This window comes from Diadema antillarum, unplaced genomic scaffold, assembly GCF_040938485.1.
Source record: "Diadema antillarum isolate AM-2024a unplaced genomic scaffold, OU_Dant_1.0 scf00000049, whole genome shotgun sequence".
Lineage (NCBI taxonomy): Eukaryota > Metazoa > Echinodermata > Echinoidea > Diadematoida > Diadematidae > Diadema > Diadema antillarum.
The window spans coordinates 2277406-2302837 of NW_027270938.1; the positions used below are offsets into that span (position 1 = coordinate 2277406).

The 25432-nt window shown below is 39.6% G+C and overlaps 1 protein-coding gene across 1 annotated transcript; it reads right to left on the reverse strand.

Moving 5' to 3' along the window:
• Positions 1 to 745: 745 nt before the first annotated feature.
• Positions 746 to 25432, reverse strand: LOC139715498 (histone acetyltransferase KAT6A-like). The gene is made up of 8 exons (XM_071627069.1): positions 24715 to 25432; positions 9976 to 10132; positions 8085 to 8197; positions 6610 to 6691; positions 4690 to 4749; positions 2659 to 2758; positions 1974 to 2187; positions 746 to 1368 (listed from the first exon to the last, which is right to left on the reverse strand). The coding sequence occupies exons 1-8, from the start codon at positions 25318 to 25320 to the stop codon at positions 1105 to 1107; spliced, it is 1596 nt and encodes a 531-aa protein (XP_071483170.1). The 5' UTR covers positions 25321 to 25432; the 3' UTR covers positions 746 to 1104.

The following is a 25432-nucleotide window of genomic DNA, read 5'->3' on the forward strand; positions in this document are numbered from 1 at the left end:
CGCTCTATGAAGCTGAGATTCTCTTGAGCTTTGGTGGACAAATTGGCAAAAAATTGATATCGATGACGGCAGAATTTCTGCAGTTAAGGAATGTATAGTATCCCTGGCATAATATGAAGAAAGGTAGAACGTTGATATCATGTGGTTTTTATAGTATATACATCAAGTTTATTTAACAAAATGTAGGCAGACTGTATGTCATTGCATGTATTGTGTAGAGCTTAGAAGTGTAGTGTGTGTGTGCATGGAGCAGGATGGAACATCCACTTCGGGCCAGGATGGGCGGTGTCCCATCCTGCCCCATCATATTTGATGTGGTTAATGTATATGTTTTATTCTTTTTTTCAGTTTCAGAATGGTCCGGAATTACAAAAGAAAGAGCGACCGTTTCAAGTGGAACACGGGAATACAATTGTATGCGTCTTCATTGTTTGTCCCATCGTGCGCCCCACGTATGTGGGGCAGGATGGGACATGATTTGGCTTTTTTGAGATGGCTATTACGTCAAATAAAAGTAGGCAATTAAGATGATATTATTACGCGTGATAGTGTTGCCTTACACAATCTTTGTAAATCCTGTTTCATGTGGTAGTTTGTGACGTAGTATTTGAAATAAAGCACATTTAGTGAAATGTGGCCCATCCTGCCCCACGTTCCCCTAAGTAAGAGCGATGTCAGATTTGAAAGAAGAAAAGTATAACCCGAAAGATATTTTGCTTCTGTTACTGCACGGAGGTGGCTCGTGGTAAATTATCCCACGGTTTTAGTGATGACTGGGCGATGGAAGTGGCGGATAGTCCGTCTTAATGAAATGCAGATACATAGATCTAATTTCATAAAATACAGTGGCTGTCTCTTGCAACAGTTTCACTTCATGCAGGGAAAAATAGTTTGTCGCTATCGTTCCTAAGTTATTGCCTAAAAGGAACATGTTCATGATGAGCGTCGGCGCTCCAACAACGTCCTCTTTCCGATGGCGTTGCTGCCGTAAACTGGCGGGCTTATCCTTTTGAAAAGCGAGACGCGCTTGCTCTCCGTAGTTGTCGTATGATGGAGAGCGCGGATCTATTATTTCTGCGAGTGGAGATTATCTCCGTCCCTAATTCAGTTGGCGAGGAGCTCAGTGTGACCAGGAGCCATGGTTACAGAGTTGCTGAAATCAGTGCGCCGCTTTTTACTGGACGTCGTTTCCACAGAGTTGAGCGAGGGCGACGGCGTGGTGGGCGTGTCGAAGGCAGACTTCTTTGCGTAATGAAGTTGCAACTCGCTGACCTGTTTGTATATCTTGAGGGCGGGGCCTAGCTTGAATGATAGTCCTGTCAGCACATCGGATCTTCGGAGAAGCAGGAGTGCATTGCCATCAATTTCCTGAAAGATTAAACACATCAGGATTCGGTTCATGACGTTATCGCAAACTGCCCAAAGAGGGTTTTTTTTATTTTTATTTTTGTTTTTTTAAACACCATTAGGGCATCCTTCTTTTTTATTACACCTTAATCAAAACGCTTGGAAGAGTGATTGTGATAAAGAACACTGGCAATAAATCACGGGAAGAATTATTATAACACTGGTACTTCCATACACAAGCGTTTTTAAATATCACTTTCACTGGGAATAAGAAAACTCAACAACGTTGGTCTCTGTAAGACAGGTGTATTACAAAGGATGAAATGTCAAAAGAACTTTTTCTGAAAGTGTTATAAAACTTATTCACATTTCTATATAATCACTTTGGAGAGGTGGTTCAAACTTAATCAGCGAAACTATCAATACCTTAATGCTCAACGCTGCACTTTCGGTTGTCACTTTCATGTTAATTAAGGCAACTTGTCGACGTTGGCCATACAAAATTGAGAAACACTCACAAGTCATGCAAGTGTTTGTCAAACTGGCGACGCACTGCAATGTTACTTAACCACTATACGGATAATGAATGATTAAGAATGCTCCAGCCACATCCCAAAGTTCTATACCTGATCTTTAAATGAAGCCGCCTGCTCTACATAACCCCTCTGCTTGAAGTAACTGACAACATCCTCCAGAGACCATGTGGACGGGTGTGTGGAGAGGCTGTCTTTGGTCGGACTGCTAGTTCGGCTCTGGGCCGACTGCTCGGGGAGGTTGGCTGGCATCGACAGGTTCGGTGTAGCCACGTCTGGAGATACCTGACCCGATGTTGAATTGGGTCTGTTGCATAACAACGGGAGAGACAAATTATATCTTGATATAGTAAATGGTGCAGTAAGTTGATATCAAATCACGATATTAATGAAGTGTGTAGTTCATATCGAGGCTCAAAATACACCTTCGCTGATCAGGGTATGCTCTGAGAATTCTGTTCATGATAGGTTCATCATGAAATAACTGACGTCACTCCGTACTGTTCAGTCACATTTTTGAAATAAATATTACACCCTCTTTAGCTCTCAAACATTATATTTGTAAAACAATTCTAGGCAAAAGTAAATACGGCTATCGTACGAAAGTGATGAGGTCACTTATAATGAGTGTAAATCACACGATAAGATTGCACGTTTTATTGACGAAATCAATAAGAGGCCCTGCAACTCGACTCAAATCTGTTTGACTTTTGCGCGCATTGACAGAATTCCAGGCCCTCGGCGTGTTCAGACAACAAACCTCGACGGGTCATCTTACTTGTTTTGTAGTAGTGCGTCTTCCCCGTGCTCCTTGGTCGGTTTGTAGCTAGGCGAGCCGTCGGTGCTCGATGCTGATGAGACAAGTGAGCCATCTCCATCTGTAACATGATGCAGCATAAATGAGAAATAAGGGCACGATACTTTGGGTGCTGTTCGTTATTCCGAAGGTTCGTTATTCCGAAACACACAAATTCCCTATACCTAGTGGTTTGTTAATCCGAAAATGAAAAAAAAAGGTTCTTTAATCCGAACATTTGTGGCGTTATTCCGAAGGTTCGTTATTCCGAAGATTTGTTGATCCGAAAATGAAATTCGGAATAACAAACCTTCGGAATAACGAATCTTCGGACTGAAGAGCCTTCGGAATAACGAACCTTCGGAATAACGAGCTGTAACCGATACTTTATGCCATCAAGTCATAGAACCGCATTTCTATGGTTCGATGTATGTTTTTTTATTATTATTATCATTGTAGATTTTTATCTTTTCTTGTCAGTTTTTCCCAAGGTAGAATAAAAACCTGCTGTTTCATTTGAGCCCTATTTTTGGGGTACATTGTAAACCATTGTTCATTTCACTGGCAGGATAACCAAAGCCTCTAAATCGCTGAAAAATTATACTGTTCCTTAAACTGGCAATAGAAATGATAGAGAGATGATTGGAGTTTTTAACGGAAAATAAAGGGGGGGGGGGGCGTGCGCCGGTTGCCCCCCCCCCCCCCCCCTCTGGATCCGCCACTGCTAGTTGGTTTAGACGGACGTATGTATAAATTCATGTAGTTAATTGTGAAGCATTGTAAATTTTAAGCTTTTATTGTAAATTGAATGTATTTCAGCCTCTGGGCTGCTATTTTCAGTCAATAAATCACAACAATTCAATCAATTTCCACGAAGGTCTACAGTATATGGAACACATAGCCTACTTCCACGTTTGCAATTAAAAACACGAGAATCGAGTCGAGTTGAATTAATTTTATATCGATACTTCATCGTGGCTGGTTGAACAATGGAGTACAACCATAAAAGAAACACATACACACACACACACACACACACACACACACACATAACACACACACTTAAGTCTAACTAAGTCTACCGATACATAAATCGAATGATCAACACGAAAGAGTTTAGGGTCCCATGAATAAGAAATTTGGAACAAACTTTGCAAAATGGCGTGCATAGGTCGAACTGAATGAATAAAGAATCCGTACAGATATATTTATCTGAAATGAGCTAATGAAATCAATGCAATTTCATTGAAAACTGAGATCAGAGAAATTACCAGTACAGAGACTCCAACCCCAAGCACCTGCTGATCTGGAGATTCTCCCGCCCGAAACCCCAAGCAAACGGGAGAGTCCAAGTTGATGTGTGCAAAGCACGAAGTTCCTAGGGTTCTAGATGTTCTCTGTGCTATCTAAGGCTTATTTTTTCAACATACGATAGCAATAAGTACGAAATCCTTTCCACCGGGAGACACAGAGCCAGGGCGGGAGAAATCAAATCTCCAGCGGGAGAACGGGAGATTTTGCAAAAATGGGTTTTCGGCGGGAGATCTCCCGTCGAAAACGGGAGAGTTGGAGTCTCTGCCAGTATTTCGTACTAATTAATTCAGCTTATTTCTAACTTCCAGTTCTTAAAATGAAAACTGATCACAATAACCATGATGCTGTAGACAGCACATTATTCGTAAAGGTTCATTTATTTGATTATAACTTCTTCGAGAGTAATACTGCATACAACAGGATTTCATCTAATGTTATCGCTTCCATTTGATCACAAAATGAATAGAGGATCTGTTAATTGCTCCTCCAGAATATCACGCCCATGTCACACAAATAATCCCAGGGGAAAACACTACGAGGAGAGGCCGTAACTAAATTACTCGCTCACGCAAATTATACACAACATAAACATACAGACCAAAGAAGAAGCGCACTACAACGTGCGCTTAGATACAGACGAGAGAAATTTGTCATGCTAGCATGCTCATGGTTCAAGAATTCCTTTGGCAGTTTTCTCACCTGTACTTGTACTTTTGACCTCCATGTCTTCGCTGGCGCAAGGCTCACACACCCAAGTCCCTGCAAACGATGAAAACGAGACATTTACCCATCGTTGCGTAAATGACTTCCGTGGCTGATATATTACTAGTAGCAGGCGCGCCGGAAGCAGTTTTGGATTGGGGGGGCAAACATTGGAGGGGGCTCAAGATTAGACCATGCATATGTTACACAATATACACATGCACACACACACACACACACACACACACATACACACACACACACACACGCACACACATCTATTATATATATATATATATATATATATATATATATATATATATATATATGTGTGTGTGTGTGTGTGTAAAGTGGCGTACGGTGGGTCGAAACATGACGTAATTTTGACGATCTGTATGCTTGTGCGTGTGTGCGTGAGCAATAATGGGACTACAATACATTACGGAATGTGATACATTCAACAACGCAGTCATTGAGGAACATTGTAAGTTTTCCTTATATGGATTATGGAATGACGGTGTGAAACGATCGACAAATTATATACTGTCAGCAACATAAAGTGAATGGCATAACAATAAAATGCGAGCGAGCGAAGCGAGCGAGCTTGAAATTTTGATATTCTACAGTTCCAAAACTGGGGTTTGTAGCTATATCTTTCACTTTGGAAATTAATGGGGCGGCGCATCGGGCGCAACTGCTGGCAATTACTGGCAGCAACATTAGGAGAATGGCATAACGATTCAATGCGAGCGAGCGAAGCGAGCGAGCTTGAAAATTTTGACATGTTACAGTCCCAAAACTCCCGTTTGTAGCTATATCTTTCGCTTTGGAAATTAAGGGGGGGGGCATCGGGCGCAACTGCTGGCAATTACTGGCAGCAACGTTAGGAGAGTGGCATAACGATTCAATGCGAGCGAGCGAAGCGAGCGAGCTTGAAAATTTTGACATGTTACAGTCCCAAAACTCCCGTTTGTAGCTATATCTTTCGCTTTGGAAATTAAGGGGGGGGGCATCGGGCGCAACTGCTGGCAATTACTGGCAGCAACGTTAGGAGAGTGGCATAACGATTCAATGCGAGCGAGCGAAGCGAGCGAGCTTGAAAATTTTGACATTTTACAGTCCCAAATCTGCCGTTTGTAGCCATATTTTTTCCCTTTTAGTCATAATATATACATGTTTATTTTATTTTCTTTGTTTATTCATTTATTTTTATTATTATCATTATTTTTTTTTTTTGGGGGGGGGGGCTTTTTGGGGGGGCAAAAATGCGTTTTGCCCCCCCACTTTTTGGATTGGGGGGGCGGCCGCCCCCCCTGCCCCCCCACTTCCGGCGCCTATGACTAGTAGTCATTTTGTCATACAGCCAGAGCTGCCATCACGGCCAAGATTACAAACTACAAGTGACAAAAGTCCGAAGGATGAACGCTCACGGGTTCCTACGAATTCACCACATAAGATGCCATGCCATGGAGGCCTACAGTTTTGTAACTTCTCACTGAATAGGCCTAATAGTTGCAATTAACGGCTTATAAAGCATGTCGAGTCGTGATATTACAGTTATATGCTCCACTCACCTTAGCCGGGCGCGTTATCCATAGTATAGAAACTATACGAATCTACACACAGTATAGCTCGATCTCTTCAGTATTCTCATTAGTCACTGACTGTTGTAATTAAACTGCGTAATCTCAACTCGTACAAAAACGTATATTTGTGTACGACTATGCGATTCCCTAATTACTAAAAACATGATCGGCCAAATTCTGAATTACTGTGATTCGATAATTCTTCGAGGTCATTATATCAAGCCACCCGCTTCTGCCTTCATGAATATTGTCATGGCAGTATACTACACGCGGACTGTCTGCCGCAGTTTTCCTGTTCAATCCAAAGCAAGAATAGATTGGATTCTCTTACCGTGCGGTTTCTCTTCAACAGTCGGAGTATGGCACGCCATGTGGTATCCCTTGTCGCAGGAATCACAGAAAAGTAGAGTATCCTTGAAAAGTACACATGCAAACAAGAAGTATGATATACATTGTAGAAGTTGTAACCACAAATCTCTTAAGTTCTACGTGAAAGGCTGGTTCAAGCAAGGAGGTACTGTATAGGTGAGCTCGCCTAGTACCTCCTTGGTTCAAGTCAGGGGTGATATTCGTTATTCCCAAGGCCAAAGGTGCGTTATTCCGAATCTCACAATTTCCGTAAGCCTATATACCAAGATCTTCGTTAGTCCGAAAATGAAATGGGGTTCAATAATTCGAACATTTATGGCGTCATTTCGAAGATTTGTTAGTCCGAAAATGAAATCCCAGGCTCGTCATTCTGAAGGTTTGCTAATCCAAAAATGAAATAAGGTTAGTTAAGTTTCGATAGTCCGAAAGTGAAGTAGGGTTCAGATTAACAAAACTAACTTCTTTTTCGGACGAACAAACCTTCGGAATAACGAATCTTACTTCGTTTTCAAGGCTATCGACCTCGAGAAACGACCTGTGACCCAAGTCAACGAACATTACTTAATTTTCAGGCGTTCGAACCTCGAATATCGAACCGTAATCCTTAAGTCACTATCAATCCACTATATTCACATGGGAAGATAGATCTGTAAGTATATCCTTTTTTCTCTGTGTTTGCCCCAAAACCTCACGTGGTAATGATGTGATATATTCTATTTTCACATTATTGATAAATCTATACCCTTTAGGAAGCTAAAGACACATGCTGTATGGCATCATTGAGGGGAAACTCTTCATTATTCAACTGTTGTATAAAGAGAGATGTTTTTCCCATAGTGAAATTAATGGCGGTAAACACCTTCATGATACATACGAACAAGGTACCTCACTGGTACGAATATTCCGATATCATTGGAAAATCAACAATGACGCGGTCCGGCGTGCCATCTCTATTTTTTCGAACACCTCCTGCAAGTTATGAAAATCAGATCACATTTCCATGGATACACACCAGAAACCATTTTTCTTGGTCATGGACAAAGTCTTATAGAAATCATTCCATGAGACCACTGCTCACGAAAGCCATTCAAACTTTAATGATAGTGGCATTGCCACGTATTTTGGCTTATTTTCGAATATTGTGGGGAGTTTTAAAATGTTTTGATATTGTTGGATCCTTTTGCATATCCTAAAGAGCATAAATGCTTAAGACAAATATTTTCATGGAAACATAATCCTACGTAAAACTAAACTAAGTAAACTATCAAAGACTGTGAAGGGAAAATTTATGTTACTATACTTACATACAGTCACTTTCAATTCCGGAAGCAACATCATAGAATTAGATATTCAAAGAGACATTTGCATCGACTACTCATTTCATTGTAAATTTAATTAATGTATCAATTTAATGGAAATTTGAGTTTGCATTCTTACTGCGTCTCCTGCTTCTTTACACACGTGACACGTCTTGCAATCGATACACTGCCACGGCGATAGTCGTGATCGCTCGGCAAGTTCCTTGGAATACTTCATGCACGACGGATGAACTGAAAGGTAATTAAAACATTAATATCAGAGAAAATTACATGAGATTTAATTAATCATCCTCATTAATTGATATACAAATACACACAGGCGCGGCATATCGAACTCAATTAACTTCCAGGTCATGACTTCATCATGGTGTTTTTATGATAATAGGTCATGACGTCATCATGGTGTTTTTATGATAATATTAAATTGAAATAAACTTCAGAAAGCCTTGCTGTGTCATTTTCAATTTCTTCATTCACTGTGATCTTGTACCGAGACACTGATTTACACTATATCTTCAACTGCCATGTCCATCTTCAAGCTGCGATTACAAATTGGAAATTTTTATAAAAAAGAAAAACTGGAGCTGATTTGTTAAAGACGTGTGTAGATATTGAAGGGGGTGCATTAATCATCGGCGACAAATATCAATGATGTTGGCTGATTGGTCGTCGCCTAATGACAAGTTTGTAACTGTAAATACATGTATTGGAAACTGCAACTCTTGTGAAGTACATTACATTTTTGCAAATTGGGCCCATGCAACATGAAATTGATCTTTCTCCAAGAACCCCGATTTGTCAATTCATATTTGTTTAATGTTAAATTGGTTTCATAGGCCCACATGGTCTAAAATTTAAGTCATCTATTCTTGCCGGAAGCTTTATCAGTAGCTATCATTATGGAAAGCGACGTCTACCACGTGTATTCACTTTTACGAAGGAACCGATATTGTACATAGTGCATGTAGGAAAAACTCGCACGATAATGATTCCTCACCTACCACGAGCCTATACACACAAACTTCTGATGTTATGACATTCGTACTCGTATCATGCTTTCGAAGTATGACATACTATCATTCCTATTTAATTTGCTAGCGCATACTTTGATCTCAGTCTCTGGTGTTATTCATATCAACCATGCAACATACGAGTAGGCCCTATATTGCATGTTACCATCTACTCACATGGTTGATGATAAGCTAATACAAATACCAGTATAGTTCTAATGCAAAAACATTCTCGCTAACACCAAAGCACGTAAATAAACAATAACCATGTCCAATTCTGAAAGTAAATGAAAACTATAAGGTCACAATTGTGGTTCATCTTTGGTTTGTGTGTGTGTGTGTGTGTGTGTGTGTGTGTGTGTGTGTGTGTGTGTTTATGTATACCGTATATAGGCCATATATCATTCTCCTTATTTGATGTTATTATTCGATCTGGTTTAAACTTTTAATTTTCTCTTCGTCATTTGTTTTGCTTTGTTTTATTTTGTTTTGTTTTGTTTGTCATAACCGCCAATTATTTGTGACTTGCAGCCACACAAGCTTACTTTTATGTAGCACCCTTTCGCGGTCATACTGGTCCTCTAATATTTGCACAACCTGAACTGTAATTTCGATATTGATCAATTACCATCACAACTATTGTGAGTATAGGTATATACACATGTATTTTGTTTGCTTACAATGAAAAAAAAAATGCTACAATTTGAGCTCACATTTAAAAAAATGCACCGGTAACAATGACAAGTATATATATATATATATATATATATATATATATATATATACATATATATATACATATGTATTATATATATAACCATATATATATATATATATATATAATTATATAAAATGGAATTGAACTGAATGCACCGCTACCATGTCGGCGCTTCTGTCTTACCAAGCGCACACCGAGGAATGGAAAACAGAAGCCAAGCAGACAAATAAATAATAGTGACTGAATTGTTCAACGAATCTCTATATAGGGAAGACACCCACCTTTCAGACCGCAATCTTTGCAGACGAGCAGTTCTTCTCTCTTTCCTGACTTGTTACAGCTTGAGGGAAGTGAGCAGTAATCGCAGTTTAGATCAGACGGCGGCGTTTTCACCAGCGGTTCCTGCTCGAAGTCGGGTCCGTGTGTCTTTTTGAGACGCTGTATGATAATATCATAATGCAGAGAAACATAGACAGATAAATGTATAAATAGATCAATAGATATATAGATATAGATTGACAGAAAACAGGCCGGGCGTACACGAAAAGAATGTTTTTGTTTGGTAACGATTTATACGTGAAGAAGGTTGAGCCCTCAACGCCCCTCCCCCCCCCCCCCATTCTTTTTTTTTTTTTTTGGGGGGGGGGGGGGGGGGGGGGGTTCGGTAAAATAATAGCGGAAAAAAACATAATATCCACACTTTCCAAAGGTTCCGTCCCCAACCGAAAAGGTGTGTGTGTGTTGGGGGCACCATTGAGCCTTGCCCCTGTTCTCATCCCGCCCACAACCGCCACACATTGAAAAACGTTCCGTGGCCCCTGGGTGAGATCCTGTCAACTTACTTTTTGTCTCTATAAGCAATAAGTATAATCGTCTCATACACTGAAAAAGTGTATGGTTTTTGTGAATTACAGTGAAGTGAGAGGAAAATGTTTTTGTCTGGAGGAATCCAACCTATACACACGCTTCCAAAGAAGTTATTTTCAAAGAGGCTGAATGAATTCAACTTAGGCCTATCCTTGAGGTATTGAGGGAAATCACGTAACTTTTGAAGTAAGGACTGTCGACCTTTATTTCTTGAGCGGTGTCTCTTACGACGATTGCATAACTACGGCATCACACTTGCTTTACTACTTCTTTATAGAAACACAATTTTTATATATCTCCAAGATTCTTCACACAATCCGCTTTTCACTGTACAACTTGGCTAACAAGGCAAACGCCAAGTGATGTCTCGCCTGCATATCGCATTTCTATAGTGTTTTTCAATGAAAGCTCATTGACCTTTCTACATTTGACCTTGCCCGACTTCACCAATATTTGAGCCTGACCATGCATCTTGAGATGATGTACCGGTGGTGTGAGTTTTGTGGTCATATCTCAAAGCTGCGGAAAGTTATGAGCACACAACAAAGGATGGTGCTTATCAGGGAAAGTTCAGTGACAATTTGACCTTTGACCTTGTTATCATTGACAATCATTCACCAATATTCGTACTTACGACCAGCATGATCTTTCGGTGATGTACCTGTAGTGTGAATTTTTCATTCGTTATAGCTCAACGATGTGGAAATTGAGAGTACACCACAATACTGTGAGTAGAGTCCTTATAAGTTCAGTGACCTTTTGACCTTTTATCGGAATTCACTGATATTCTATAGATGATGTAGGCCTACCTGTGGTATGAATTAGGTGGTCATAGCTCAAAGATGTGGAAAGTTATTGAAAGTACACCACACTATGTGTAAAGTGCTTATCCGGTAAAGTTCATTGTTTATTTTGACCTTTGAACTTAGTTTTGTTGGAATGCACCCATATTCGAACTTGATCAGACCGGCATCTTTAGGTTATGCAGTCCTACCTCTGGCTGTGGAAAGTTATTGAGAAAAGACCACAGCACTATGTGTATATTGCTGACCATTTAAAGTTCACCGACCATTGACCATTTGACCTTTGAACTTACTCATCGAATCTACTCATATTCGGCCTTGACCGACATCTTAATTTGGTGTGAGTTCGGTGGCCATAGCTCAAATCTGTGGAAGTTATTGAGAGTACATAAATACCACGATGCTGTGAGTATAGTGCTTATCAAGGAAAGTTCATTGTCGTTTTGAACTTTGACCATGTTGGACTTCACCCATATTCACACCTGGTTGGCATCTATACCGGCACCTGTGGTGTGAGTTTGGTAGTCATGCCTTAAATCTATGGAAAGTCATTGGGAGTACACGACAAACCTGTGAGTAGATTGCATATCAGGGCAAATTCATTGACCTTTTGACCTTTGAACTTGTCCAACTTCACCTATGTGCGAAAATGACCGGCATTTTTAGGTTATGTAGCTGTGGTGTGAGTTTGGTGGTCATAGGTCAAAGCTGTGGAAAGTTAGAGAGAGCACACTACTTTGTTGACAGCGCCGATGACGCCGACAACAACGACGACGAAATATGACGCCGATGCCTCGCTTCTGCTCCGCAAAAACAATGTGGAACACATGAATAAGTAATTAACCAAATGCATTGATTAGTGAAAAATTTGACCCCCCCCCCCAAAAAAAAAAAAAGAAAAGAAAGAATGTATGGACATAACGTGTAAAAAGAATCCTTCGCTATAGGAGAGTAGAGCAAATATACTATATTCCATCGTTTATTCATAGAATGTCGAGATCATATTTCCATTGTTTCGCCTCCGTCGTCGTCGGAGAGCGCTAAGAGATGAGACAGTGTAGTTGTAGGAGCACGGCTGCTACTCTCTGTCCTGTACAGCGCTTCCATTCTGAAGCAAAAACTCCCTTGCACAGTACAAAAGTTGATTCTGTGGACAAGATATTTCAAAATTGATAAACATTGAATGTACGCGCAGCATTAAAACGCATAAACAGTCTATAAAGTGGCACACGGAGTTCATATACACCCGATAATTTCCGTAGACGCCATCAATTATTTCTCGTTTTTCTTTTCACAAAAAGAGGGTCATGTAGAACGCTTATTGACATTGATCTAAAACACTAAAACATATAAACAAGTCTTCTTAAGCCTGCATGGGGGTCCCCTTTAAGCTGTGATCAGGATAACGAGATTTTGTGTTTTGCCTGCATGATGGTACTAAAAGGAATTTAATGAAGGCTGAGGATTGAGCCGAAATAAGGAGATGGGATATAGGGATGTGATTTACGACTTGCGAATCAATGGCTGTGAAAAAACAACAACCTGATTTTCAGTCATGTACAACACCGTACAGATACTCTGGAGAGTGTGCCAACTGGATTATGGCTACAATCTGATAATGGAAATGAAGTCGCTGTCACGGCTTTAACGATTCTACCTTTCTACATTCTTGTTCTTTTTGTTATAGGTAATGTCTTTGAAGTTGTTTTTATGCAATGATCTGAATTACTCTGAGGACTCCATACCCGACTTCGGAACTAATCCGACACTCGACGAAAATTGAGCAGATACTTCATCATTCACTTCGTACTTCTCAGCTTTCCTGTCACCGCTAAATCTCTCGTTCAGGGACCTGGGTCCGTCCACCGGTTCTGATTTTAATAAGCATACACGCTTATATACAACTTGTATACGTCGTTGTTCTGGTTTTCGGGTCATGTCAAGCGGAATTTGGACTCTTCAGCGCCACAGTATTCAGTCAAGGCTCACTACGTATACAAAGTATAGCACATTCGACAGAATGCGAGGCAACTTCAATATACTAGTAGCGAAAAAGGACAATATGATTTCACGCTATACTCACTTGCCTGAAACTCAGACCTGCAGATTAAGAAGTCTGCTACAGTTACCGGCAGGGTGGTAAGCGAATGTTTCAGAAGAGTTTCTGATACAAAAGAAAGACGAGATAAACAATAACAAACTTAATTGCAGCTAGATGGATATTTAGTATGAATGACTGGTTGCACCCAAATTCCCCAAGGAGGATATGTTGCTGGACCAAAGTGGTTCATTATCAAATGGAACACTTGAACAAACGGAGAACAAGCCTTCGGTAATGCCTGCACTCCCAATATAAATTGTACCAAGAACTCAATCACACAATGGCATCCACCAGCTACTTGTCCCCTTGGATTTTTTTTTCCGTTTTGAAGTTCACGTGTCTTTAAACATTAGAAGGATACAATAATGTCTTACAATTTCAATCACTAGTTAGACAGGTAGAGCAATTCTAATTTCATTTCTTGTCAATTCATTTCAATTTCGTTCAACGAGGTGATAGAAGGAACTTGCTGAATCCGTGGCTGTTGTGCAAGCTAGTCCTTGCGCACCATTTAACAGTATTAACCCTGCACAATAATGAAAGAACAAGGTAAAAATAAGCACACATAATGAGAAAAAGTTTGTACAGAATATGGAGAAAATACAAACATTTACAAAAGACTGCACAAAACAAAACAACAATGGTACTGATCACATTGCATGATATTAGCATTTTGTAGATCGGCTCTATCTTTAGTGTTAATGATAAGTGTTGGACTGCGGCTATATCGTTCTTTAAGATGGAACCTGAAATTACTTAAAGGGGATGGTTAGTATAACTGATAAGTGGGAATCAGTGGGAATGCTGGGGGATGACTGTCCCAATCCTTGTGGGATTCATTAAGAGTACATTATATCGTCTGTTGAGAATGAGAAGGGCTTTAAGTTGTCTCGAACACTATGGGTTTTGTGGCAACTTAACGCCTTTATCATTCTCAACCGACGATATATCTATTGTTGTGTGAAAATTATTTGCTTCAGAATGGTCTCATATTCAAGTAATGTGCAGTTTAATGTTTCCAGGATAGCATGCCTGTATCCAGTGACGGGGCGATCGTTAAGAATAATTTTAACACAACAATAGATATATAATGTACTCTTAAATGAATCCCACAAGGATTGGAACAACCATCCCCTATAGCATTTCCACTGATTCCCACCGATCAGTTACGTACAGCCATCCCCTTTAAAGTCATAATTCAAATCTCACCTGCAACGGAATTTCATTCACCTCTTTTGAAAGCTAATTTTTTATTTGAATAATAATAATGATAAAACTTTAATCTGGTTACAATTCGTAATTTCTAAGGTTTTTTATTCCGAAGGTTCGTTAGTCCGAAAATGAGATATAATTAGGTTTGTTATGCTTATTCCGAAGGTTAGTAATTCCGAAAATGAAATTACGTTCGTTATTCCGAAGGTTTGTTAATCCGGAAATGAAATAAGAGGTTCGCAATTTCAAAACTGAAATAAACTTCATTTAGTGACAGAACACGTTAATATATTATATCTATATCTAATAAAAATGATAGGATATTAAGAAATGAAACAAGCACACCCCCATAAACATACACACACATAAACGCATACACGTAAAACACAAGCACAAACGATATACATAGGTGTATGTATTTACCAACATGAACAGAAGTGTAATTTGTAATTGTGAAATTATTGCTGAAATAAGGAAGTATTTTCTCCTCCTCCTCCATCGTATGCTTTACCCTTCCCCTCTTGTACATCATGAGGATGGGCCATGCATGACAAAGAAACAAGTATTATAAGAGGCCACTCAAAGGCATTGGAGAAAAAAAAAATCACACATCCGTGTGCGGGACACTCCCTTAAAAAGGATCATGTGTGCTCCCTGGTCCTGCTAGATCAGCCCCTTCCCATCCTCCTAACTTCTCCCCAGAAACGGTGATCCCCACCTACAATTTCGCCAAAGATTATTCATAATGAACATTACATTTAATTTTCGGATTGACGAACCTTCGCGGAAGAACGAGCCTTTGGAAGAACGAACCTTCGGAATAATGGAACTTTGGAATAACGACCCTTATCTTATTTTTGGATTGCCGATCCTTCAGAATAAAGAACCGTACCTCATTATCGGATAACGAATTAACCTTCAAAATATTAGCGACCCTTCTTTCATTTTCCGATTAACGAACCTCCGGAATAACCACCCCATTTATATCACCAATCCATATGTCATTTTCGGATAAACAAACCTTCGGAATAACGAACATCGCTCGTTGAACCCTACTTTACACTGAAATAACCATGTAATCATGGTGGGGGTAAAAATACTGGGTATAATGATAAGATGATGATAGTGATAAACGTAATGAAAACATATACATCATCAATCCATTCTTGTTCAGCTCTGGTTCACTCATCATATTCCTTTTTCCTATAGGGTGTAAAAAGAAAAATGAAAATTATACGCCATTCAGGTCTAAAAGTAGAATATTGCTTGGACATACGAATTTTGATATCTTCTGAAAGGGTTAAATATCATTATTTTTTAAACATTTAGAATATTCATAGTATTCTCATCCGTACGTATTTATATATAGCTTTGATTTAATTTGTCATATTCACGAGTGCTAAAGAAGTGCTACTCTTATTTCTGTCCCAACCATTTTGGGCCTACAGCCTTAATAGTAGGCATTCACTTCTTTTTATATGTCTTCGACCCTGAGGGTGCCGGATTCTGTTTTCGGGTCGGCCGTCCGACCGTCTGTCCTTCCTACATCTCATAATGCCATGGTAACATCTGACCATGGCGTAGCTCTATGCTCTGACTGGATTTTCTTGGTATTCAGTGCACCTGTTCCGCGTGCGCTATATACGGGCGTATAGCAGTAGGTGCGCTGCACTGATTAGTTTGGACAAATTCCCTCTGTTTGGCTAAAAATTGCATTTTCTTATTGTAACGTCATCTATATGGGCAAGTCCAAGCTATTTGATCACACAAGACTGAAAATTCAAAATGGGTCAATCTGCATAAACTTGGAATCATTTTAAAGCTAAGAAGTTAAAATACATGAATTTCAAAAAGAAAAAGTAAAAATCCTTCCGCATAACCAGCAATGAATTAATCAATCTGCATAAATCAAAATTTAGAGTAACGCGTGGGACATTCAAAAATTCTGCATTTTAAAATACATCTTTTAATTTTTAAACGTTTTTATGAAAATAAGTATGGTGAGTCTATTAAGTCTGAATAACAAGTTATCATGACTGTGATTTTCAGATTCTCAACTGATTAAATATGCAAATGAGGGATGGGCCAAAATTAGCATGTCCCACGCGTTACTTTTTTAGGTCATTATTTCTCATTTGCATAAAAGTTAATGATTTAATTGACTTGAAACTTTCAAAAGACCCAATTCACAATGGACCTAATCATATCCAAGAGATAAAAAGTTAGTCTGATAAATCTCATACTTGCAATTTTTAATTAAATTTAGTAACGCGTGGGACGATTTGTGTACAAGTCAGTGGAAGTGTACTGAATCTTAGTCTTCTATGGGAAATGTGTACATTATTGAGGGATTTTTTGTAATTTTCTGAATTCTGACTTGAACTTTGGTGAAAAGTTCCACTTTGGGTAAATAATTCACAGAAGATCATTACATGCTATTTTCAAGGTCACATTCAAAGTCAAATGTCAAAAAATAAAGGATAACACAGGCATTTCATATTTTTTATTATATCTATTGTTCTGGTGGGTCTAAATCATTGAAATTTGCAAGAATTTATTAGAAATACATCTATTTAGATAATTAGTACCACATATTAAAGTTTCTCTGAGTAAATGTGCAATTCACATCACAATATTCATAGTGACAAAAGTGTCCCACGCGTTACTTGTCCCACGCGTTACTATACATATCTTTCTATAATTGACCTTGAGAGAAAACAGTTTCATGATTTTTTTTCTTAAATATTTTGTTTCAGGTACAGTTATTGTTGTAGAAAAGATGTTTGTAATGATTTTGTATAAAATAGTCTACCAAGTATTTTCACAATAATTGAGATAAAAAGTAAAAGAAGAAAAAGGACAATCTTTCTGGTCCCACGCGTTACTGGAGAATAAATTTGCATAAATTAAATACTGAACGCGTGATTCTCATTATTTCTATTGTTTTGAATGAAGATACCTACTAGCTATATCAAAAGCAGGCCAACATATGAAGTTTCAATCTTAACAGTGCAATATAGGGCTAAATCTTCTTGTGATGTCCCACGCGTTACTGGTGCAAAATAGCTTGGACTTGTCCATATACAAATAGATTTACATTCAAATTAATGATATAATAGGGACGAAAGGTCATAAGTCACGCTCAAAAGTCACTGTACTTTTTTTTTGGAAAACAAAGGAATTTCATATCGTTACATCAGCTGCAGAAAATATTCAGTGACAATGTAAGTCGGACATGGAGAATATATTGATTATAAATATTCAATATAAATAAATGAATGCATGAACATGGTACTGGTCAAAGGTAATAAGTCAAGGTTAAAGGTCACTGCAGTCTTGGTAAAAATATCGTTCTCGAGCCCTAACTTCAGCAAGGAATGTTCACTGGTGGTACACTGAGTAATAAGATGGGTAGAAATAAATCGACATCGCCTGAAATGACAGTAGTCAAAGGTCAAACATCACGAACAAAGATCATTAAAAAATCTAGCTAAAATGTCACTACCTCGCCACGAAATCGACAAGGTATAAGTCCAGAAATAATGTCACGGGTTTTATAACAGGGGATAGAAATACTGGCGAACATCTGCTTGGTTCTGAGAGGGTTAAGTTCAATCCTCAGTCGATGGTCGAGATCGGTGAGCTCTGGAATAAAAAAGGTAAATTAAGCACCATGTTCTCAGAGCAGAACAGTGATTGCATGAGACGAGAAGGCATCCCAATCGACTGTGCGCAACAATAAAATTCTGAAATTTTTCGAGGTCTTTTATTTTTCATACAATCACCAACCATGTTTAATGAACGATTATCATTCTGCTTACACCTACGTTACACAACAGCGCGAAAGCTTGTTATTAACACTGTAGTTCCGTATGAAGTCCAAATCAAGTCAGATGGCATCAAATTAGGGTATCATTTTTTTTTTATTCATCGTTCATCACAGCAAGGCTGTCTCGTTTATTTGTCAATTGTATATCGCAAAGAAAAAGCATACAGAAAGATGTTTGGATATATAGACGACTGACATCGGTCGTTGTGAAATTAAGTCCAAGCTTCATATTTCAAGCTGTTCTTATCTTTATAGCGTAATCACGAAAATCATCTTTTCCCATTCTAAAATTGCACACAATCCCTATAATAGGTTATATTTCTTATCGCATATATTCTACCCTTCAACAAAACTCAGATGCGTTGTGCACACGATCATTGATTTTCATCCTTGATGGCGCTTTCGCTCATACGAAACAGTGATGCCAGTGCGATTTCAAACTTGCGTCTCTGCTTAAAACTTCCGAATGACTTTTACATTTGAAAAACTATAAATCGGTCACTCGGTTCAGAGTTTCAGACTTTACAGTGATTGGGATAAGGAATTAAAAAGCATGTCTTCAAAATTTAGTTACAAATCACAATGAGAAAGGATGATGACATGCATGACAGCTTTGCCATGGAATGCATGAGTAGGGGTTCAAGGAAGCAGAACAAAAGAAAGCATAAATTCTACACAGGTGAACTTGTTAAGCAAGCGGTAATGCAATGGACGGGAAGTAAAGTTACACACCGACGTGGTCCCGCTGCTGCGCCGCTCTTCCCTTCAGGATCAAAACACGATCTTCCCGCTTTAACGCCGCTCTCACTAGTTCTCTACTCTCGTATATAGAATCAAGGCCCGTTCCTACGCCGCTCTCAGTACGCTTCATTCCCGCTTTAGTTACGCTGTTTCCGCAGTATACGCTGTTCCTACGCCTTCCCAGACTCAATTACGCACGTCCTCCTCTCTCGCCGCTCTAAAAGGGACGCAGCCGATACGCCAGAAAAATCACAGCCAAAATGTCTGCCAGAAGAAGATCACACAGATCGAGAGGCAAAACTGTTGAGGAGGAGGACATTGTCGCTGCACCTGTCGAGGCAGAATATGAAGAAGAAGGACATCAAATTTTCGAAGAAGAACAAGAAGAGATGAAGAAAAAGAAGAGAAGAAAGCAGTGAAGCAGCTACCCAAAAGGCGAAGAAAGTCAGAGAGACTGCACGAGATGCTAACAGAGGAGAAAGAACAGGACATAGTATAGAATTTTGAAGAATATGAAATCATCTACAAATGGAGGAAGACGGACTATAAAAGCAAGGACATCAAGAAAAAACCTTGGAAAGATCAGCACGTCTTTGATTGACAATGCATTGCTGCAAAAGAACAGTGAGTTGAGGAGCCTCTTCGAGGTCCAGAGTATATTTCTTTGGTTCTGCATGCTAATAAGTTGACTGACTGAGGATCGACAGTCGAATCGGGGTACATCAGGGCACATCGGGCACTTTTCAGCTCTCTGGACGGGGTAACAGCATGATAAGATCGTATAGATCGTTCAGAGCGTAAAACAGCGTGTATCGATCGGATAACATCGGCAACATCGCGCTGACAGCGATAGCTACATCGTTCTAAAGCGTAACTGCAGCGGCAGAAACTGTAATGTCTCAATCCCGATCATCGTAGTAAGAGCGTGGCAAGCACGTGGTAGTCGTAACTGCAGCGTTCTTAGAGCGTTCTTACATCGTACTGTGTCCAGATCGGCTCAGGTTTTACCCGATCCTTCCCGATCTGAGAAAATTGTCAAATCGTAGCGAGAACGGCATAGTGAACGGGGGCTTTAACCACGTAAGCCTCCTATGTCATCATCTTTATCCGCGGTCACACTGGCAAAAGATCGCGAAGATCTTTGAGATCTCTATCTTTTGCCAGTGTGACCGCGGCTTTCGCATGCACTGTAATTGGTTAATGGGTTTTTAGAGTATTGGCTTCTCTTCTAAAGGACCACAATACATTCAACAAATCCATGCATGGAGTTGTCAATTTATTTACTACATGATGTAAAATTATGAAAATCGTATAGACTTAGACAGAAGCGCTTTTTATCTTCTAATTTGTAGGGGGAAAATAAACTGGTCTGCGACAAGAAAAAATGTAACAGAGTTTCATACACTACGAGTGCTCTTTGAATAAGGAGTATACAGTTACGAAACTCACTAATTTACATAATAAAAATTGCTATATTACTTTCCTACTTTTCACTCTCATCATCCATGACGAAGGTTAAAAAAATGAAAAGCTGGTTTGGGATTTCATTCGCAATGGATGCTAACTCACTACGCATTTATCAAAATCCGTCATAAAATCGGACGTAATCTTTTTGATAAGGATCATCTATTTGCGTCTATTTGGCAATCTAAATTATGTGCACCATGATCATCACTGATATTCCATGCACATATACATTAGTTACTCTCTAACTCTGATATGATTATATTCGTTGTTTCCATTTCATGCTACGTAGATAACTTAGCAAAACTTAGTATTGCATTGAAGTGAAACTTAATTTCATTCACGGTGTCTTTGCTAATCGAGAATAAACCTTTAAGACGGGGCTTAATTTACCACTTTGAATGATCGTCTGCTAATCAGTGCGTTTTGTGGCGACATGTGGCCGAGTATTCCGCATCTTTTCGTATGACTGTAAAACATGGAGCAACAAATCAAATATTTACACTTCATCTGAAAGGAAGAATGGAAATAATCATCCTTCTCTTTACACAGTTCGCAAATATACGCTCTAAACCCATTCTCTGGGCGTTTTTACGCGGTCATTTAGTTACATTTGTATTCGCTTCGTTCGTTAGCTATTTCTGCTACTGGTTTTCCTGTGCATGTGTAATTGCACAGTAAAGAAAAGAAAGCTCACCGTGAACAAAATGGTTCGTATGTTAAGGCTACTTATAAACCATTCTTCCATACGCAGAGAAGCACAAAATAAAATCCCCGGGCGCACCCTGAATTATCGTTGGGCGAAATGACCGTTTAGGCCCAATGACGCCATTTCATTCTGCGTGCCTTCTATCATAATGGCTTCGCTCATCGTTAAAACTATACACACAATAAGTTTGCTTGCCTGTATAGCACGAATGATACACGTACATCGTTATTCGAAAGGCGCTACCGACAGACGGAGAAACGCAAAGAGAATAGCGTATTGCGTTAGATAGCTCTCTAAAAAGGCACAACACTCAATATATCCTCTTTTTTTTATTATGGAACTGGAAGTGGTATAAAAATACCGTCCTTGTAATATTAACATGTGAGTTGAATTGAGGAATGCGACAGTAACTCGTGATATGGGTTTATACTAATCGTCTCGACAAAATCTTGAGCGAAATTATTGCAATACTGGGTGTTCGGTGTGACTTTGTTTTTCTTCCTTGCTCTCGATTTTTGCATACCAGTACTTCACATTGATATCTTGGCATCATAGAAAGCGCGGGCAAGCCGCCATTCATATAGAGTGCGCGTTTCTCTTGTGTTCATAACGTGTCTCGGTAGAAGAGAAGGGGGGAAAAAGATGAAATACTCGTAGAACGTGTCTAGGATTTGTGAACGCCAGCGCGTAATGGTTGATGACGTCATCGAAAAGCTCCGACTCGCTCGTGAGCGAAGCAGGCGCGTTATTGTTGTATGTACATATACCGAGTGTTCGATCGTGGCTGGAGTGGGATAATAATGTGCGACAAACTTCGATCTGTGCGGAAGGGAAATAGGCCCAAATCTCCATCGATTACAGTGTATGGCGCGCGGGCAGACGAATCTGCTATCACGGAATAGATATGGGGTCACAAGGTTTCTTTGTTTGCTAGTTTCGTTTGGTGTTTTTTCCTCCACTAACACCGAGGTTTTCAGCTCCCTCTACGCGTTAAAAACTCGCATTTGCGTCGTTTTTTTTTGCGAATTGACCTGGGACTTTATACTTTCTAAAGCACCATATAGATACATGCATACTTTAGTTTCCAGATTCCCGTGGAACACGTTTATTACATGCCTGCATGCTGTTTTATTGCATGCGTCATTATTACAACAGAGTTAGTATCACGTGCTGCATGGGTATTTACTTAGCGCATAAATCATGTTTTATTACCATAAATCATCTGACCAATCATGATTACTATTATCTTATTTTCAAACCAACTCTCATTCGTTATAACTAATATAATCAACGGCGTCTATTAATGGTGGTATTTGCCATCACGTTCATCACTAATTAAAACATTTTTATTTTCACACGGAGGCTGAATTAAAAAAAAAAAAATGCGAGGTCACTCGTATCTTTCTTTCCATAATATTTGCTGTTTGTGGGAAACGCTCTGATAAATTATACAGTCGATCGTTAATGATAAAGGCCTCGGTTTCAAATCATAACTGATTGTTACGTCATTCTAGAATCTGCTTCCCAAAATACACACACACATACAAACAAACAAACAAACAAGACTTGCGACTACGTATTTACTCATTGAATTCAATGTAAATTTTCTTCTTGTATTGAACAATATACTATCCTCCTACGACTTACTTTTTTCTGTCCATTATAACACAATAGCAATGTGGGGATATATCTCAGCTACGTGTCTCTAATGCGTCACGCAAGAATAGAGCAACCACAACGAAACAATATCACCTACACCATGCGCCTTTAAATCATTTACTTCCGTTTTATTGTGTACAAGTACCAAGGATAAGCCTTTTTGAGAAGCAAGCTTACACTTTAACTAGCCTGACCACGCGGAAGTGCGTGTGCGTGTGCAGGAGTGGGTGTGTCGTGTGGCCGCAAAAAATGGTTGGACGCATGGAGAAAACTTCTAATAGGCATTCACTCTGGCAACCTAAAAAAAAAAAGGTGAGAGGCGGTCGGGGTAAAATGACAGCAACGAGTTGACTAGATCCCAGTATTTACATCGCTAAATCACAATGATATTAGGAAATCAGTTGTGTTTGGAGCGCGCATATCATGTGCGTAATACAGTATTACCGCCATCTTAGTTCTTGCAATGTCCGCAATTTGCGGTGAAAACACGAATTGTGGTTAATCTTTCTTGCTGGTTTGATTATCCAGCAGACCTGAATTCTAAAATCCACTTTTGCTGCTGTTGTTGTTGTAAGTCACACAAGTTTGAGAAGACGAGACATTGTGTGTAAAGCGTGTATAGTCCTAACAAAAAAAAACAAAAAAACAGCAAAGCGCTTTTAGCATGGTTTGATATGCACCATTGCTTCCCGCGCAGCGCGCCTTGTTGTCACCTCAACCAAGAAGTGTATAGCGAATCAAGGATTCACCCCGCATTCATGTCGCGGCAGATTAGGGAACAACGGACGTTATGGCTGACCGACATGCAATAAAATATCGCTAACAGTTCAAAATGAAATGACAGGATTTCAGGTTCAATTCAAATGTCAATAATCTCTATCTTCAATCACCTTTACATCAGCCAAATAGACTTTCATTTTATTTCCGGCCATGCACCAGCGCAAACGCCATGCGGATTTGAGAAAACCCGAAATGGTAACTCGTGTTACTGCCAAACGCTCGACTATACACATTGTTCCCCGATAGTTTCCTTCATCTCATTCGGGAAGCTCACATCGTGTCTCCCTTCACAAATTGTGACGTCATACGAACAACGAAAGGGCAAGAGAAATAATGTTGACATAATACGTACAGATGTGGCTGCTCCTCATGTTAGAGAGCAAAGCCCGTGTTGGTAGAAATCAGACTTTACAATATTCGTTAATTACTATTGAAACAATAAGATGTAGGCCCTAGGCTAAATGTAGATGGGGCCGGGTGACACACATTAAATTTTATTGTCTTATAATGATATTCTGAATGTATCATGTGTTATTCAAAATGGATAATATCTATTTCTTTAATTGCTGACGATAGTGAGAAGCGAATCTTGAGGAGATCTATGCCTTTTCCGGTTGATCAAACAAGGAGGCGCGTTCATATGTAAAGTTTAGGACAAAGAACCCTTCCCAAAAGGCAATAAATATACTATTTTATCATCATATGCCATGAGAATGGTAATGTAGTGCAAAAAAAAAATTAATAAAAATCTAAAGACGGCTATACCACTACAGTTCCGCGCACAGCATGCGCATTTGCAGTTAACATACTCTCCCAAGATGAGAGCACATCTAAGAGTCAACTTTTCATACCAACCTTTCGTTTCAAGGGTGGGCGACCTCGTTTCGCTTTTGGGACGTGGTTCTCGATTTTATCTCTTGATGACAATTTGGCCAGCAAGTAATTGCCATTCTGAGACATAAGAAGACTTCCTACACCGACTTCTCGTTTGATGGCCTCCTGCAGATAGCTGTGGGTGAATTTTGTGTCGGGGTCCTCATCAACGAAAAACTTCTCGATCTCCTCCAAAGTCGCTCCACCCTCTTCAGGCGCGCGGTCAGCTTTGCGAGGCTGAGGAAGACTTTGGGCCTGTCCCGAGCGAGTAGACTCGTCTTTTGCCGTTAGTTTCTCGATCGCAGCAAGAATAGCTCGCGTGGCATCGCTAGAATTGAGCTGAGATCCACTAAGGCGACTTCTGCACCATTTGGCGGCATTTCTGTAGCTGGTGTTACCTTTGTAATCGACTTTGATGACGGTTTCCGCGTCCACCATTTGATTCAACTCCCGAATCACGTCCATGCTGCGAATGCCATTTTTACGCTCCACCATGTGACAAATTCGCTCCAAGTCGGGTCGAGCTTTGCGCTTTCGCAAAGAGTCAATGGCATCGAGAATCACAGCTTGAAGATCAACCGCAGCCATATCTTCGATCAGAATCCAGTAGAACAACAGTTAAGGTTGACAAAAAGTCAATCTTGAGTTATATACTTGTTTTCTGTAGATGGAGTAAACACGCGAAGCCGCCTAATAGTAA